Here is a 13905-nt window from a genome sequence, read left to right as displayed (position 1 = left end):
TAATTTGTGGCTGTAGTTATAACGCAGAAGCAAATTATGCTTTCTGAACAAACAGCATATGGAGTTCTGCGGTGGGAAAAAACATTTTATGGATGAAGTCATAACAAAAGGACCAGCGCACCATGTGGCTATTTGACGTTGAGTGAATTTGATCCCCCTGCTGCAAAATGATTGGTCTGGCATACCAATATACCAAATGCACACGTACCCACATGTGCATACAAAACTCATCTTCCAAAAAACACACACACACACACACACACACACACACACACACACACACACACACACACACACACACACACACACACACACACACACACACACACACACACATGGCACTATCCCATTATTATTCTGTAAAGCTGCAGTGGGCTGTTCAGACTGAGTTTCCACTTTGGAGGAGCCAACACAGAGGCATTATGAGGGCAGATGACCTCGCTCCTTTACTGTACAATATTTCTATGTGAAATGAGGGGGGTGGCTGGATTAGGGCCAGCAGGATCTGCTGGTCCGTGGTCAGAGCTATTCAAAGCTTTTTCCAGGCTGGACAGAAGGAAAGGGGTAGATAGAGACATTTGGTGTTAAATGAAAAGGTTTTTTTTCCCATACGAGACCTTTTCTACTTTTTCTTCCCCTCCTTAAAACAAAAACTCTGCCCTGTTGCATTACCATCTCATCCTGTTTCTCCGTCCGCCCATTTGTCTGCCTAACAAGCTACCTATATATCTTCGTACCTGCATACACCCGTCCTTGTCTGTGTTTCTATTTTTAACCATCTGTCTTTTTCTATCTTCCCTCTGACATATTCTTTCCCTCTTGCATGCCCTCCCCTCCTTTATTCTTCCATCTGGCCTCAGCTTTAGCCTGCCAGCTTTCCAGTGTGGAGTTATGCCTCTCATACCTACTGTACCCTATGTACAGCTTGCACTCTGGTCTCCTGCAATATGGTACTAAGTCACCCCGTGTTCATGCATAATATGTTTACATATGATGCTGTAACGTCATTATGTAAACAAACTATATGCGTCTGTTTCACTGACATATGATTATCATTATTTGTTAATTATTTAAGACATTGTCACAGCCCTGATTCTGCTCTAGATCAGGGGTGTGGTCTTACACATTACATCTACACACATATGCTCACTTTTCACCTGATAAAATGCTTATTATTAAGCCTGAGTTGAGTGTAGTTATTTCTTTTAAATCTAAGTCATGAATCAAAATGCATGGGCGTCTTTGAGGAACACTGTACGTACAGTATATTAAGTCCCTGGTCACCCATTCACTGCTCTTATGAATAATTAATGCCATTAGGCCTGACCTGCATTTCAGCAACCAAGTCCCCTCAGCACAACCACACATCTCACATAATAATCACATCTGATGCAATATAATATAACTTGTAGCCCTCGACTGCCTCCAGTTATGTACAGTGCTGCATGAATCTGATTTAAATATGAATAATGCCGTTGCAGAGGGATCTTAACCCTGAGCTGAACCGTCTGTAGTGTCATATTCAGAGCACCCTGCACTTACGTTGCTCTAACACAGCCGCTTTGAGACCTGAACCCTTAAACTGAATGTTCACACTTTGGTTCATTTCACACTCACATGTGCCAACTATAGGCCAGACGCTGCATCAGTAGTGTGACGACTTATTGTTTATTCATCTCCAGACAGATGGGATTTAAAGCTTGTAATCTTCATCCTAACACAACAGTATGTAATGATTTTTTCAACCATGGAAACCAAGATCCCAAGGTAGCTTGTGTTTTGGACTGGTCGAAAAAAGCCAAACAAGCTTTCTCGCAGGGTGGGACGAGGTGGTGAAAATCTTTTTGGAAAACCCTGCAGCTACCAGGGATGATTGGACAGCATTTGAGCTACAGGAGGTTTAATTGTGCCACTCTGCGTCTGATTTTTGATTATGACTGTGAGTGATAGGCAAATCAGATAAGCAGATTAAATGTACCCCCTGATATGAAAAGAGCATGCCGCTGTTGTTGTTTTTGTGACTGTTAGTGTTGATATGTTTGAAGGGAAAAAGGTTATCAGGAGGGTAAAATTCAGTATCTGTGGCCCAATTATAGAGGAGGGTGAGTACAGAATAAAGGCATGAATCATTTCCAACTCATAAGTCGGTGTATTAGTAGAGCCTTGCACCTTTTGCTGGTTTTAAGTCCAGAAAAGCAAAAATACACCCCATTCTCCTGTACTTGTCCTTTTTTTCAGGTCCATGCTTTTGACTCTGATCAGGGGATAAGGGGTTGGGTGATGCTGTTTTGGAAAATCATTCCTCTTCATGCTATAATTGTGAGCATTGGAGGGTGAGGAAGATGAGAGGCGGGTGGACAGGCAGGAGGAGGAGGTGGTGGTAGAGCACGGGGGGGAGCTGACGAGGACTGTGAAAAGCTGTCATGCGTGACTGTGATCCTGGTTGACAGTTGGTCCGCTCTGTTTCACAGATCCCCTTTCTGCCTGCTTGGTGGTCTTTCAGGAAGAAAACAGGTCTCGGTGCAGATTGCATCAGAAAATAACATCTTCTAAACTCTCTGCCCCCTTTTTCTCCCTCTCTCCCTCTGTGTCATATGATGGCCCTCAGGCACGGTTACCCCTCACTGCCCTGGTGTTGGTCCATGTGATTGGGACTACAGCCCCATATCTCTGCTCAGCCTAGATGATGTTAGACACAGAGAAATAGAAGAAAGGATTAAACAAAAACATTAAGCTGTTTTTGTGAAAACTTTACTTTGAGTTTCTTTATAGTCTCACTGGTACAGTCTTCTGGAACATATGATTATGCACTATTTCCTAACATTAAATGAGAGGTTGACACAACTATCAGATCTGAAGAGTATATATAAGGTTAGCATGACTTAGCACAAGAGAGTGGAAAAAGGTTAAAACCATGGACTGTACAAAAAAGGTGGATGACATGTCAGCTCCCCACAAGTGAAGGCGAAACATTTGGAGGACTGGTTGCAGTATAGGCCTTATTGCCCGTCTCCTCCATCACAACAGATGGCACATGGGTTGATAAATACAGGCCGGACATCATGACAGTTGTCACATCATGATTGACAGCTCTGTTGTCCTGTGCAGCCCCAATGGCACTCTGTACCTGATTAGCATTGTAGAGGAGGAACAGTGCAAGGAACCAACCAATATATCAGCATCCACAATGTTTGTATTTTGGCTTAATTTTTTTTAAAATGGGGGAGATAGAGGAGTTAACATGGCTTGTTTGATCAACTTGTGTTTTTTTTTTGTTAGGGTCTAGAAACCTCTCCAGCTTTTTACAAGACAGAGAGCAACTGCTAAGAGCAGAGTATTCATTCAGCACATTAGCAACAAATAATGACAAACAGTTGTTTTAAAACATCTCTATATGCTTAAGTAAATCAGTATAAGATGCTAATTAGTTTCAGTGTTGCAAGTGGTGCTACTTACTAGATATATTACCATTAGCTTTGCTGCCTTTGGACAGAGCAGGGCTGGCTGTTTTCGCCTATTTCCAGTGTCGATTGCAAGCTGTGCTAAGCTAACCTTACTCACTGCTGGTAGTAGCTTCATATCATCATGAATGAGTCTCATCTAACTAAGCAAGAAAGGAACTATTAGATTTTTTTAAAGCTTCTTTTACAGTCACACAACATGAGATAACCGTTTTTTTTTACTACAACCAAATAAAACATGGATCTATTTGTAGTATCACTGCTGGCAATGAGCCAGATATGGATTCACTAGCCTGCCAGCATTCTTCATAACCACTGATTTTAGGCCTCCAGGGCACCTGCTAGGTGTTCTTTGAATCGGTTCCAGCTTAGACACTTTTTGCAGCCTACACTTTGTGCGAGCATAGGCTCTGCTGTGTTTGGGGGTGTTTCATAGTAGCTTTCCTATAGCTTTGTTACTTTGTTAGGTGTGGCGAGCCTGTGCGGCCAGGCCTGTTTTTCCTCTGCTGACCATGATGTCTCTGTCCCCCGCAGATCAGCCTTTGAGCAGGACGTGGAGCATGGTAACACAGATGGCCTGGGAGACTGCCAAAGTAAGCAGGCCCTCTTCACTCTTATCTTTCCTCCTCCTTTTTATACCCCCCCCCCCCCCACCACCACCAGCACCACTATTCCTCTCTTCTCTGTTAACTCAGTCTCCCTCTTCTCTCGGCCCTGCGCTTCCTTCTCCTCCGCTGTCACCTTTTTCTCCCCCGTCTGTTCCACCCTCACAATCCTCTCTTTCAGCCTCATCCATCCATCTGTCCCTTTCGACTCTCAGCCTCTTCTGTCCGTTCCCCCCGCTGTTTCTCTGGTCCCCATGTCAATACAGAGTTGTGTCCACTTGGGCAAAGACTGGGTTCCTTTCTGCAAAACACAACACAAACATTCGGCATCACACAGAGATGGCATTCTTGTTAGGTCTTATTTTGAAACTCAAACAGACAAGGCTTTCACTCCAGTCAGCCTCAGAAGCCTTGAATCGTTTATTTTTCTTGACAACACAGATAACTGACCATATTCCCATAGAAGCCATTTTCTCCTCAGGTTTTGGAGCTAAAATGCTGCTATTATGTGAAAGTGCCATGTACCAAGTTATGGTCGTATTCATTTCCAGCATCTAACTGCTTCTTCAGAGTTCAGAAAATGAACAAAGAATGAACAGAAGAACATGTAGGGTAATCTGGCCATATTTCAAGATTTAGAAAACATGTGTGATAGCTAAAGTCAGACAACAGCTAATGCTTATGCTACTTACTAGATATATTACTATTAGTTAGGAAGTGGCTGAAAGCTTATTACTGAATGCATTGTTTCATGAAACAATAGAAAGACACAGATTCCTAGAGTAATGCAAGATTGATATTTATGCTACTTCCTAGCTAACTTAATGAAGTAAATTCCTAGGCAACCTTACTGAAGCTAGGAGGTATTTGAATGCTAGCATTAGATGTTTCCTAATGGTAGCTGACGTTTAATTAAATGATGTTTCAACTTCAAATATTAACATATTTGCTCCAGTACTTTCTTTTTTTACTGTCTTTACAGTTACTTGTTTATTAAGGAGCAATGAAGTGATTGACATTCACCCTTAGTTCATACAACTAGTACAACAGTATAGCAGCATTTTAGCTTCTCAACCCGAGCATGACATTGGGGAGTAATGGCTTTTGTATGAGAACATGGTAAACGGTAGATAAAGGAGCTGATATTGGATTTTCTTTCATGACTAGAATGATTGTGTGAATTTTAATAAGATTCTTTGTTGGTATTCTATTGAACTGCTCAGTTTGTAAGAGAAACATCAAAACAGTCTGACATTAAGTCACTAATGCAAGTTCATTTCAAGTCAATTTGAACTATTTATTCAGAGTAAACGAAGGCAGCTCATTTTTCCTCCAGTTTCATCAGTATGTTTAGTCAAGGGGAGCCATAACGTTAGACCTTCATTAGCTGTAAAAGCCATAGAACCCCTCTGATTAAAAGTCAGGAGAATATCGAGCAGCCAGTCGATTCTGAATTACTTTAAAAGTCATGGCTTTTGGTCATGTAAGAGTATAATCTCTTTTTACTATGAGCAATAACACGTTTCCCCTTCGTTTCTTTTCTTCTCCTTCCAGACACCTTTGTGGCGCTGAACGGTAAGTATCCTGCATACACGGTAGAAGCAATCAAATAAAAGTCAGCAGCTGCATTTCATCCCCGCTGACTCTTTAACTTCAGCCACACCTCTTCATCAAAGTCAATCAATCATTCCCTTTCAAGGAAATGAAAACTCCTCCCACATGTGTAAAGCAGGTTATTAATGACTCATGGTTTTAACTGAACACATTTCATTCCTTTTTTTTGATAGACATTCCTTCCAGTTATGAAGGTAATGAAACATTACATCACAGTCTGTCAATTTAAACCACTCCTAGTATTTCCCCTTCTCCAGCCCTTTTGGTGTTTTTGAGTAGAGACAAATGACAAATCTCTTATGTTGATTTTGATTCTATTAGTTATTTTAGATCTACTCTCCCTTCTCGTTTCCACTGTCACTCCCTCTTTATCCCCTGTGCAGTATCATTGATTAGCCCTGACCTTTGCTGTGCTAATTGGATGGATCTGGTTGTTGATGGTTGGTAGTGGGGAAATGTCTTAGTGTGCACATTAAACAGGACATATGTCAGTAGAGAGAGGGAGAGGGAAATGACCTGCATAGAGAATGGAGAGGTTAGATATGTTAATGCCATCCTCCATGAAGCATGTTCTTGTTAAAAACGCTAACATGCTAAACGAAACCTGCACACAATTCAGGCCTGTGTTTGTCCTGCAAATACTTAAATTCTCTTGATCACACACCAAACTATCACAATCACTGCTTGTTTATCACATTTCCATCACTCAAGTTATCTTGAAGAATGATAATCAGGCGAGATTAGCCTTCAGCAAAGTCACCCTTATCAATAACACCCACACCTGCACTCCAATCTACCTCATTGTCATCTAATCAGATGGCACATTCATTTTGTTTCCAGTGATTCTCTCTCCCTCTCACAGCTGCCAGATCGAAACAGTCAGATCCAGACAGAATGACAAGAATAGATATTTTTGAAGTCCTTCCAGAAAGCCCAGCTCTCCCCTGTGGCTGTACCCCCACTGTGATTCTCCCTTCTTTTGGATATCCAGGGTCAGAAAAGCATCTGTGTTGGTGTGCACCCCTATAGTGCTGAATGCACTCCCACAGGCTTGGCTGTGTGTTTCAAGGCGTACACACACACACACTCAGAAACACACACACACACACACACACACACACACACACACACACACACACACACACACACACACACACACACACACAGACACAGACACAGACAACTACGAGTTTACAACCCTCCAAACAAAGTCTCTGCCATCGCCCCACACCCTCTGTCTATCTGTCGGTGGTTGATATGGATTTGAAGATAAATAAATGCCCCCTCTCGATTTTCCTCCCCTCTACTTCAGACCAGACATCCTCGGCTCTCTTTTAATCTGTAGAAAGAGAGGGATGTGCATCCGTCGGCAGTTTAGGGTTTTTTCTCCCCCCCTTCTGATCCGTGGAGGAGCTTGGAGGCTCCAAGCTCTCTCTATGTGTGTCATCTGCCTGAATTGCACTTCCCCTGGCGGTGGGGGAATGAATTATAAAATAGGCCTGTCACACTAATCTCTCAGCCTTGGGCCAATAGTTAAATAAATCATTTTAATGATTGCCACGCCACACGGAGGAGAAGAAGGAGGAGGCAGAGGAGGCTCTGGGTGGTGTTGTGTGTGGGTGTCTACCACCAGCCTCAGAGTCCCCCTCTTCAAATACAAGCATAAACACATATTGAAAAAGCACTCGCACATCTGTAAACACACACACACACACACACAGACATACACACACATGGCTGTCACCTCCTCTGTGGAGAGAGGGTGTCAAAATGGGAATTGGGGGGTTGAGCACCACTGGCTGTGGATTAGAGTGTTGTCAATCTTCATCTAGTTTGGATTTTTCCCCTCTTTAAAGTGTGGCTTGAACACATTCTATTAAATACAATATACAGCTTTTTCAAAAATGTGTAGGGTGGCTTAAGTGCTAGCATGTGGGATGGTAATGTGATTAGCATGGTTCAAAATTAAACCATCAAAGCCTCTGCACAAATTCAAATAAGGAAAGAAAATCTGAGACGGGTGGATGCAGGGAAACTCAGGGATTGTTTTAAAGATGGAAAGGAGATAGATGTGATCCATCATCCATGGCTGAAAGAGTTTGTTGTTACATCTGTCAGATAATGTCAAACTTTGAGGTGCTAGGTGTAACTTACAGTGAAATTGTCTCCACAGAAAACACGCCTGTGTGTTGTTATACCCTCTCTAACTGTTGGCCACCAGTTCATTTAGCCATGAAGTGATTTAATTACTGGGAGGAGCCAGATCACAGAAAATTCATTAACTCTTAATGACACATTTCTGATGATTGATCTAACCATGTGGCTGAGGGCAATGTTAGACTTAGATTACCGGCAGTGCAGATAAGACACATTTGCACATCTTTAGTTTAAAATAAAGAAAGGAGAGGAAATTAGGGAGTCAGAGGAAAGCCAGAGGAGGAGAGAAAAAAAAGGAAAGGAGGGGTTTTGAGGACATGAGAGAAGGAAACAAAGAAAGAGAAAGTAGGTATGAAAAGGGGATCAAGAAAAAAAGCAAATGCTTCCTTTAAATACTAAATGACTGCAATATTTTCCAAAGTTTTGATTATTCATTTACACTATAAAATGTCAAATAACAATATTTATCAAGTCTTATTTCACAGAGCCAAAGATGTCAGACAATAAAAGAGATTTAGTTAAATGTCACATCTGACAAAGAACAGCAGAAGAAATTAACATTTTAGGAGACGAGAAAAGAGAGGATTTGGCATTTTGGCTTACACAAAGGACCAAATGAAGGATCAGTTATCAAGATGTCTGTTCTCTTCCAATCAACTCTTTGTTCCAGTTTTCAAACAAACTTTATGATGCAAAGTGGAAGAAGTTAACATCAAAATGAATGGGAAAAAAGCTAAGGAAACATGTAGAAGAAGATGAGAATGAATAGTAGTTTAAAAGCACTTTGCAGTCACAGTTGAAAAAGTTTCAGCAAACTTCTCAACAGGAGTGTTAGAGAGAGTTTGTCTCTTGTCCTTCATATCAAAGGTAGACACCCTATGGTGATGGTGGAGGGATTTGATTGTACTCTGCTCTGCTCTGACAGGCCCAACGGAGCTCTGACATGTTAGTCAGAACAGGAGGGGAGAGAAGCAGAGAGAGACAGAGAGAGGGAGAGTGACAGAAAAAAAAGAAAAGACATGTCGATCCTGAGAAACACAAACATTCACACACACTTTTGCTAATGAGTTGCCCAGGGTCACCAGGGAAAACACTTTGTTGCCTCACACAGCCCAGCAGCTGTCCTTGTGTGTGTGTGTGTGTGTGTGTGAGAGAGAGTTTATCTGTGTATGTTCTTTGAACTAGGAATAAATATGTGTGTGTATGTCTGTGTATGTATGTGTGTGTGAGCACCCCAGCTGCCCTACACTCACACACACTGAACCCTGTCCCTGACTGCCCTGAGCCACGGTTAACCTGTGTTGTGTCCGGCAGGCCACCATCACCGTCACCACCACCACACCCTCACACTCCCCACCCCGGCCCTACCCGAGGCCGCCGAGGGCCCCCTGGGGCGGGGCCGCATGGTGGAGCGGAAGGACCCCCCCCATGAGCTCAGACAAAGGGGAGGAGCCCTACGTGGCCGTGCCCTCTCAGACTCAGCCCGAAGCGAATGGTAAGCCTTGGAACCATCACAGTCAAATTGGTCCTTTGTCACCTGTGGCAAGGAAGGGTGGGAGGAGGGGAGGGAGGAGAGGAGAGGGAGGGGGAGGGGGAGGGGGAGGGAGGGATTTGTGTAATTGAGATTTACGGCTGCCTAGCTGCTTCCAGCTGACGAGGTGTAGAGGTAGCAGATCGCTTTCTCTCTGGGGGACAAATTGCCTCACACTGTGCATGTGAACCCCCCTCGGAAAGGAACACACCTACAATGTGCATATATATGCAGACACAGACACACTTTGCGCACCTTGAACGCACACATGGGCACACGCAAACACTTATACTCCCACACTGTAGGATAGATTTATTATCCGTGGACCGTAATGTCCCACAGGAGATGTAATATCCAGACCATTACACTCTGAAAAGGAAGATGGCGACGTATTTATTTCCTCGAGTATATGGCCCTGGTGCCTGGCTCTGTCATGCTTTGCGACACAGTGACATGACATTGAACGCCCTTTTCTCGTGTGTTAACAACCTGCCTAATGCTGTACCGCCTCAAGAACAGCTAAATGGATAAAAGACAGGAGAGAGAGAGAATGAGAAGGATAGAAGGAAAGGAGACATGAGGGTCAACACTTATCGGAAGTAGGGAGGAAGACAAAAGGTCACCGTGATGCAGCTCATCATGTTTTGTCCCTTAATAAAACAGATGGAGCCATTACAGATTCCATTAGAACAACATGCAACATGTCCCCAATGTATTATGTAGTTCATTTTGTAACATGTGGCATCACTGTGGCCTTGAGGAGTTATTGATTATCAATAATGGTGGTACATAGAGGGGACATTTAACAGACAGACTGTACATAGGGGAAAACATTTTGGAAATGAGCTAAAAAAAAAAGAACATTTTCGCCGTTTCAGAGTTTAAATTAAAAAAGGATCTGCTACAGGTATAAATGGAAGCACCCAGTTTAGAAAGAAAAGCAGAAAATGTCCAGTGATCTTTCATCTTACCAACTATATTTAAGAATAAATTCTGACTTTTGCAGTATTAAAAAAAAGATTTTGCTTTCCAAACCAAGACTGTAACCTGAAATTACATCACATCTGCTCACTCTGTTAGAATGTGACAAAAAATCTAAACATGAATTATGATTATTCGTTATTTTGGCATACATCTGTTACTTTGGGATATTTTATATTTTTAAAGTAAGATTATGTGGCAGTTTTATCATGTAATTACTAGGGCTGTCAGCGCTAACGCATTAATCGGATTAAGGTTGAAAATCATTTGTTATTTTTTTCCCTTTCTTTGAAAGGCACAATTCACTTAAAGAAACTCCCAAATTGCTAAGTCGGCAAGTTCACATGCTGTTCATGTAACTTGGTTGGCGCAGGTTCAGTCTCCTGTTTTGAGGATTTTCCCTTTTACAGCAGAAAGCTCTGAAAGATAAACCTTCCAGTTAGCTGATGCAGCGTAGAAGAGAAAAAGAGAAGTCATGGCGATAGAGGGGATTGAACACCAAAAATGCAAGATTTCAAGTCGCAAAAAGTACCAATTCTTGCATGATGCAGCTTTCATAAGAAATAACAAGTTTGTATTTTGCTTGTGTTTGCCAACAACAAGGTTATATTTCGTTCTTGGCAACCTCGATAGGAAATACACTTGCAACCTAATAAAGAGGTAGAAAATCTTTTTTTATAGTGCACAGACGGAATATTTTTTCATCCAGATGGTTGGTGGGGTTTTTGAGGATTTTGGAAATAACTTCAGAACGACAGAATTTGTTGATCAGCAGGTATATATTCCTGAGAAATCCACAACATAGCAACTCGAATATAGCGAAGCACAAACACATCGTCTGTCATAATTACAAGCAGTAAAATAAGGCGGTTCAGTCTGTCACACTCACGCATCTCCTCCTGTCTGTGGAATAAAAAGAGGCAGCATTTCAGCTGGAAGCAGTGAGGCACCAGTGGGTAGATCCAAGCACAATGGTGGCAGAGACTTCAGACAGCATGCCTACAGCCAGCATCACAACATGCTGTCGTTCCCCTTGTTGCCTTTACCTGAGCAGGTGTAACATCACCAGAGCCTCACGAGAAACAGGGGGTGAAGATGTACTTTGAGAATCACTCATGTCTTCATGTTGTAAAAGTTAAAGGATTGTTTAAAAGTAGTTTTTTGGGGGGGGGGGTGAGAGCTTCTGATCTCAGGTAACGGCAACAGGACTTCACATTTCAATACAATGCTTCCTGCTGTTTTTTCTGTATGATCATTATTGCTATTGTTCTTATTATTATTTAAAGACACTTTTGCAGCTTGTTTCAGTATTTATCAGTTATATTTCAATTTCCAGCTCAACAGTCTTTTCTTTTTCCTTTTCTACGAGTCAGCTCTGATGAAGTTTGATTTGTTTTGGTTTCTTGTGAGCAGTTCTTGATGTTTTGCATGGCTTGGTCTGCTTTTTTGCTGTTTATATATTTGCCTTTTTCCTGTCTTGATTGCTTTGATGGTATTAAGCACAGTTTTGCCTCCATGCAGCTTAATGCTTTTTTCAGCATGGCAAATTGAGCACCGCAGTTCACACAGTATTCATCATTTCCCGCTCCACCCATCCTGCCTCTTCGTCTTCCTTCCTGTCGCCCCTCGGTGTTACTGGCTTCAGGTGTCAACTGTACTGTGAAAACTTTAAACTGCGCATGAGGAAGTGGAAATGGGATCAATATATGAGGAATGATTATGGAGTCAGAAGCTAAGTAAATGAGTCATTTTATCGCCTCGGAGATGAATCCATGCGGACCGTTTTAGAGCAGAAAAAAAGAGAGGAACATTTAACCGCAGAATCAATCTCTCAAGTTAAGTAAGAAAAGTTTATGCTTGAGTGAAAATGTATTAGCTGGAGTCGTTTGCAAGCTTGTTTGTGATTTAAAAGAAATAACAATTACTCCTTCAAACTTTTTCATTTGCAGTCAGGACACTGTGGAATCTTATCTGCTAATGAATATTACAGTGCTGCCAATATGTATTAGCCTGACACCAGCAGAGTAATTACCAATGCTGCAAAGTGATGAGGATTCACACACTGATGGTATTTAGCACCCAGCGGCATCATTATTCGGCATTCCAGTGGGACCATCGCAGTTAGCAGGTGGTGTTTCACAGTACATTTGAGCCACTATTCTGTTTGTCTGTGTGTGTGTCTGTGTGTCTATCTGCCTTGGCCTCATCTGTTTCTGTCATGTTTCCCTCCACTCCTGTCACCTTACCTATCATACATCTCTCCCCTTGCAACCCATCACTCACCCCAGCCCCCCAAAAACCTACCAGACCAGCCCACTCTCCACCATCTGCTGCCATTGTGATCAGTCTCCCTCCTTCCACAGGACCTCTCATCTGACTGGGAAGGCATGTTCCAAGGCTATACCTTACCTAGTGCAAATTAATTCCTCAACCAATTTATAGAGCTTAATACCCCTCCCCCCCTCGCCCTTCTCTCTCTCTGTCTGTCTTCCTTCTCTGTCTCCTCCCCCCTTGTAGTCTGTCTCCTCTCCTCCTGGACTCATATCTCTTCCCCTGTCTGCAGGAATGAATCCTCGCCCTGCTCTCTCCTCCTCTCTCTCTCTCTCTCTCTCTCTCTCTCTCTCTCTCTCTCTCTCTCTCTCTCTCTCTCTCTCTCTCTCTCTCTGTCAGGTTCAACCCCCCACCTTCCCTCCTCTTACATCCACCCTCCCCCAACTCGACCTGTAGCCACTGCTGTGTTGCTCCAATTTATGGGTTCATTACAGCAGCTATCCGAGGGGTAGAAGAAAAAGGCGAGAGGTGGAAGGAAAGAGGGATGGAGAGAGACAACAGGGGCAGGAGAAAGGGATATGGGAAATGAGGGAGAGAAGAGAAAAGAAGCACACATGATAAAGATTTATTAAACAGAAGAGGACAATAATGTAGCAGCGAAGGTTATAAGGGAGAGGGTGAAGAGATAGAAGGTGAACAGACAGATATAATTAAAAAAAGAGATGGAAAAAAAGGGAGTATGTGAGATGGAGTGAGTTATCGCAGCTGGACAGAGTGAAAACAGTGTTTCTCTCTATCGCTCTCAGTCATCTGTTTTCATATTGGGCCACAAATCTAACCCAGAGTCTATGTTCTGTATTTTATATCTTCCTGGCTAGCTCAACTAATCTTGGCTGAAATGCTGTTGACTTGAATATAACACACCTGCAAGTGCATCTTATGCAGCGTTGTCTCCTTAAAGCTTCTGTTAGGAGTTTTTGGCTGGTTATGGAACAGACTGATATCCACTGTGAAGTTTCTCATCAGCAACAAGACTGACAATTCCTATATTGTAATTTTTGATACCTGTAACCACTTTGAGGGGGTAGGTATCAGACAGGCATTCACAGTAAACTGAAAAATAGGCCTTTGTAAACTTTTTCCTTTGCAAATATTTGCAATGAGTGATACATTTGACTGTTAAAGAAGACATGTGCAGGACAAGACCAGCGAAAAGGTATGACTGTCCACAGGGGGCGCCAAAATCAACACAAACTGAATGTTACTGAAAGGAACTCTAAAGTTA

General features: G+C 42.5%; 1 protein-coding gene across 1 annotated transcript in view; it reads left to right on the top strand.

The window, feature by feature from the left end:
- The window catches only part of sema6a (sema domain, transmembrane domain (TM), and cytoplasmic domain, (semaphorin) 6A), a 139693-nt gene that overhangs the window by 109975 nt on the left and 15813 nt on the right, over positions 1 to 13905 (top strand). Inside the window, 5 exon segments of the mRNA XM_034692543.1 lie at positions 3996 to 4054; positions 5621 to 5641; positions 5854 to 5874; positions 9152 to 9258; positions 9260 to 9332. Of these exon segments, the coding sequence (XP_034548434.1) occupies positions 3996 to 4054; positions 5621 to 5641; positions 5854 to 5874; positions 9152 to 9258; positions 9260 to 9332 (281 nt within the window).

Source organism: Notolabrus celidotus, chromosome 9 (assembly GCF_009762535.1).
Source record: "Notolabrus celidotus isolate fNotCel1 chromosome 9, fNotCel1.pri, whole genome shotgun sequence".
NCBI classification, from domain to species: Eukaryota; Metazoa; Chordata; class Actinopteri; order Labriformes; family Labridae; genus Notolabrus; species Notolabrus celidotus.
The sequence above is the reverse complement of the archived record's forward strand: the minus strand, read 5'-3'. Positions and strand labels throughout refer to the sequence as shown.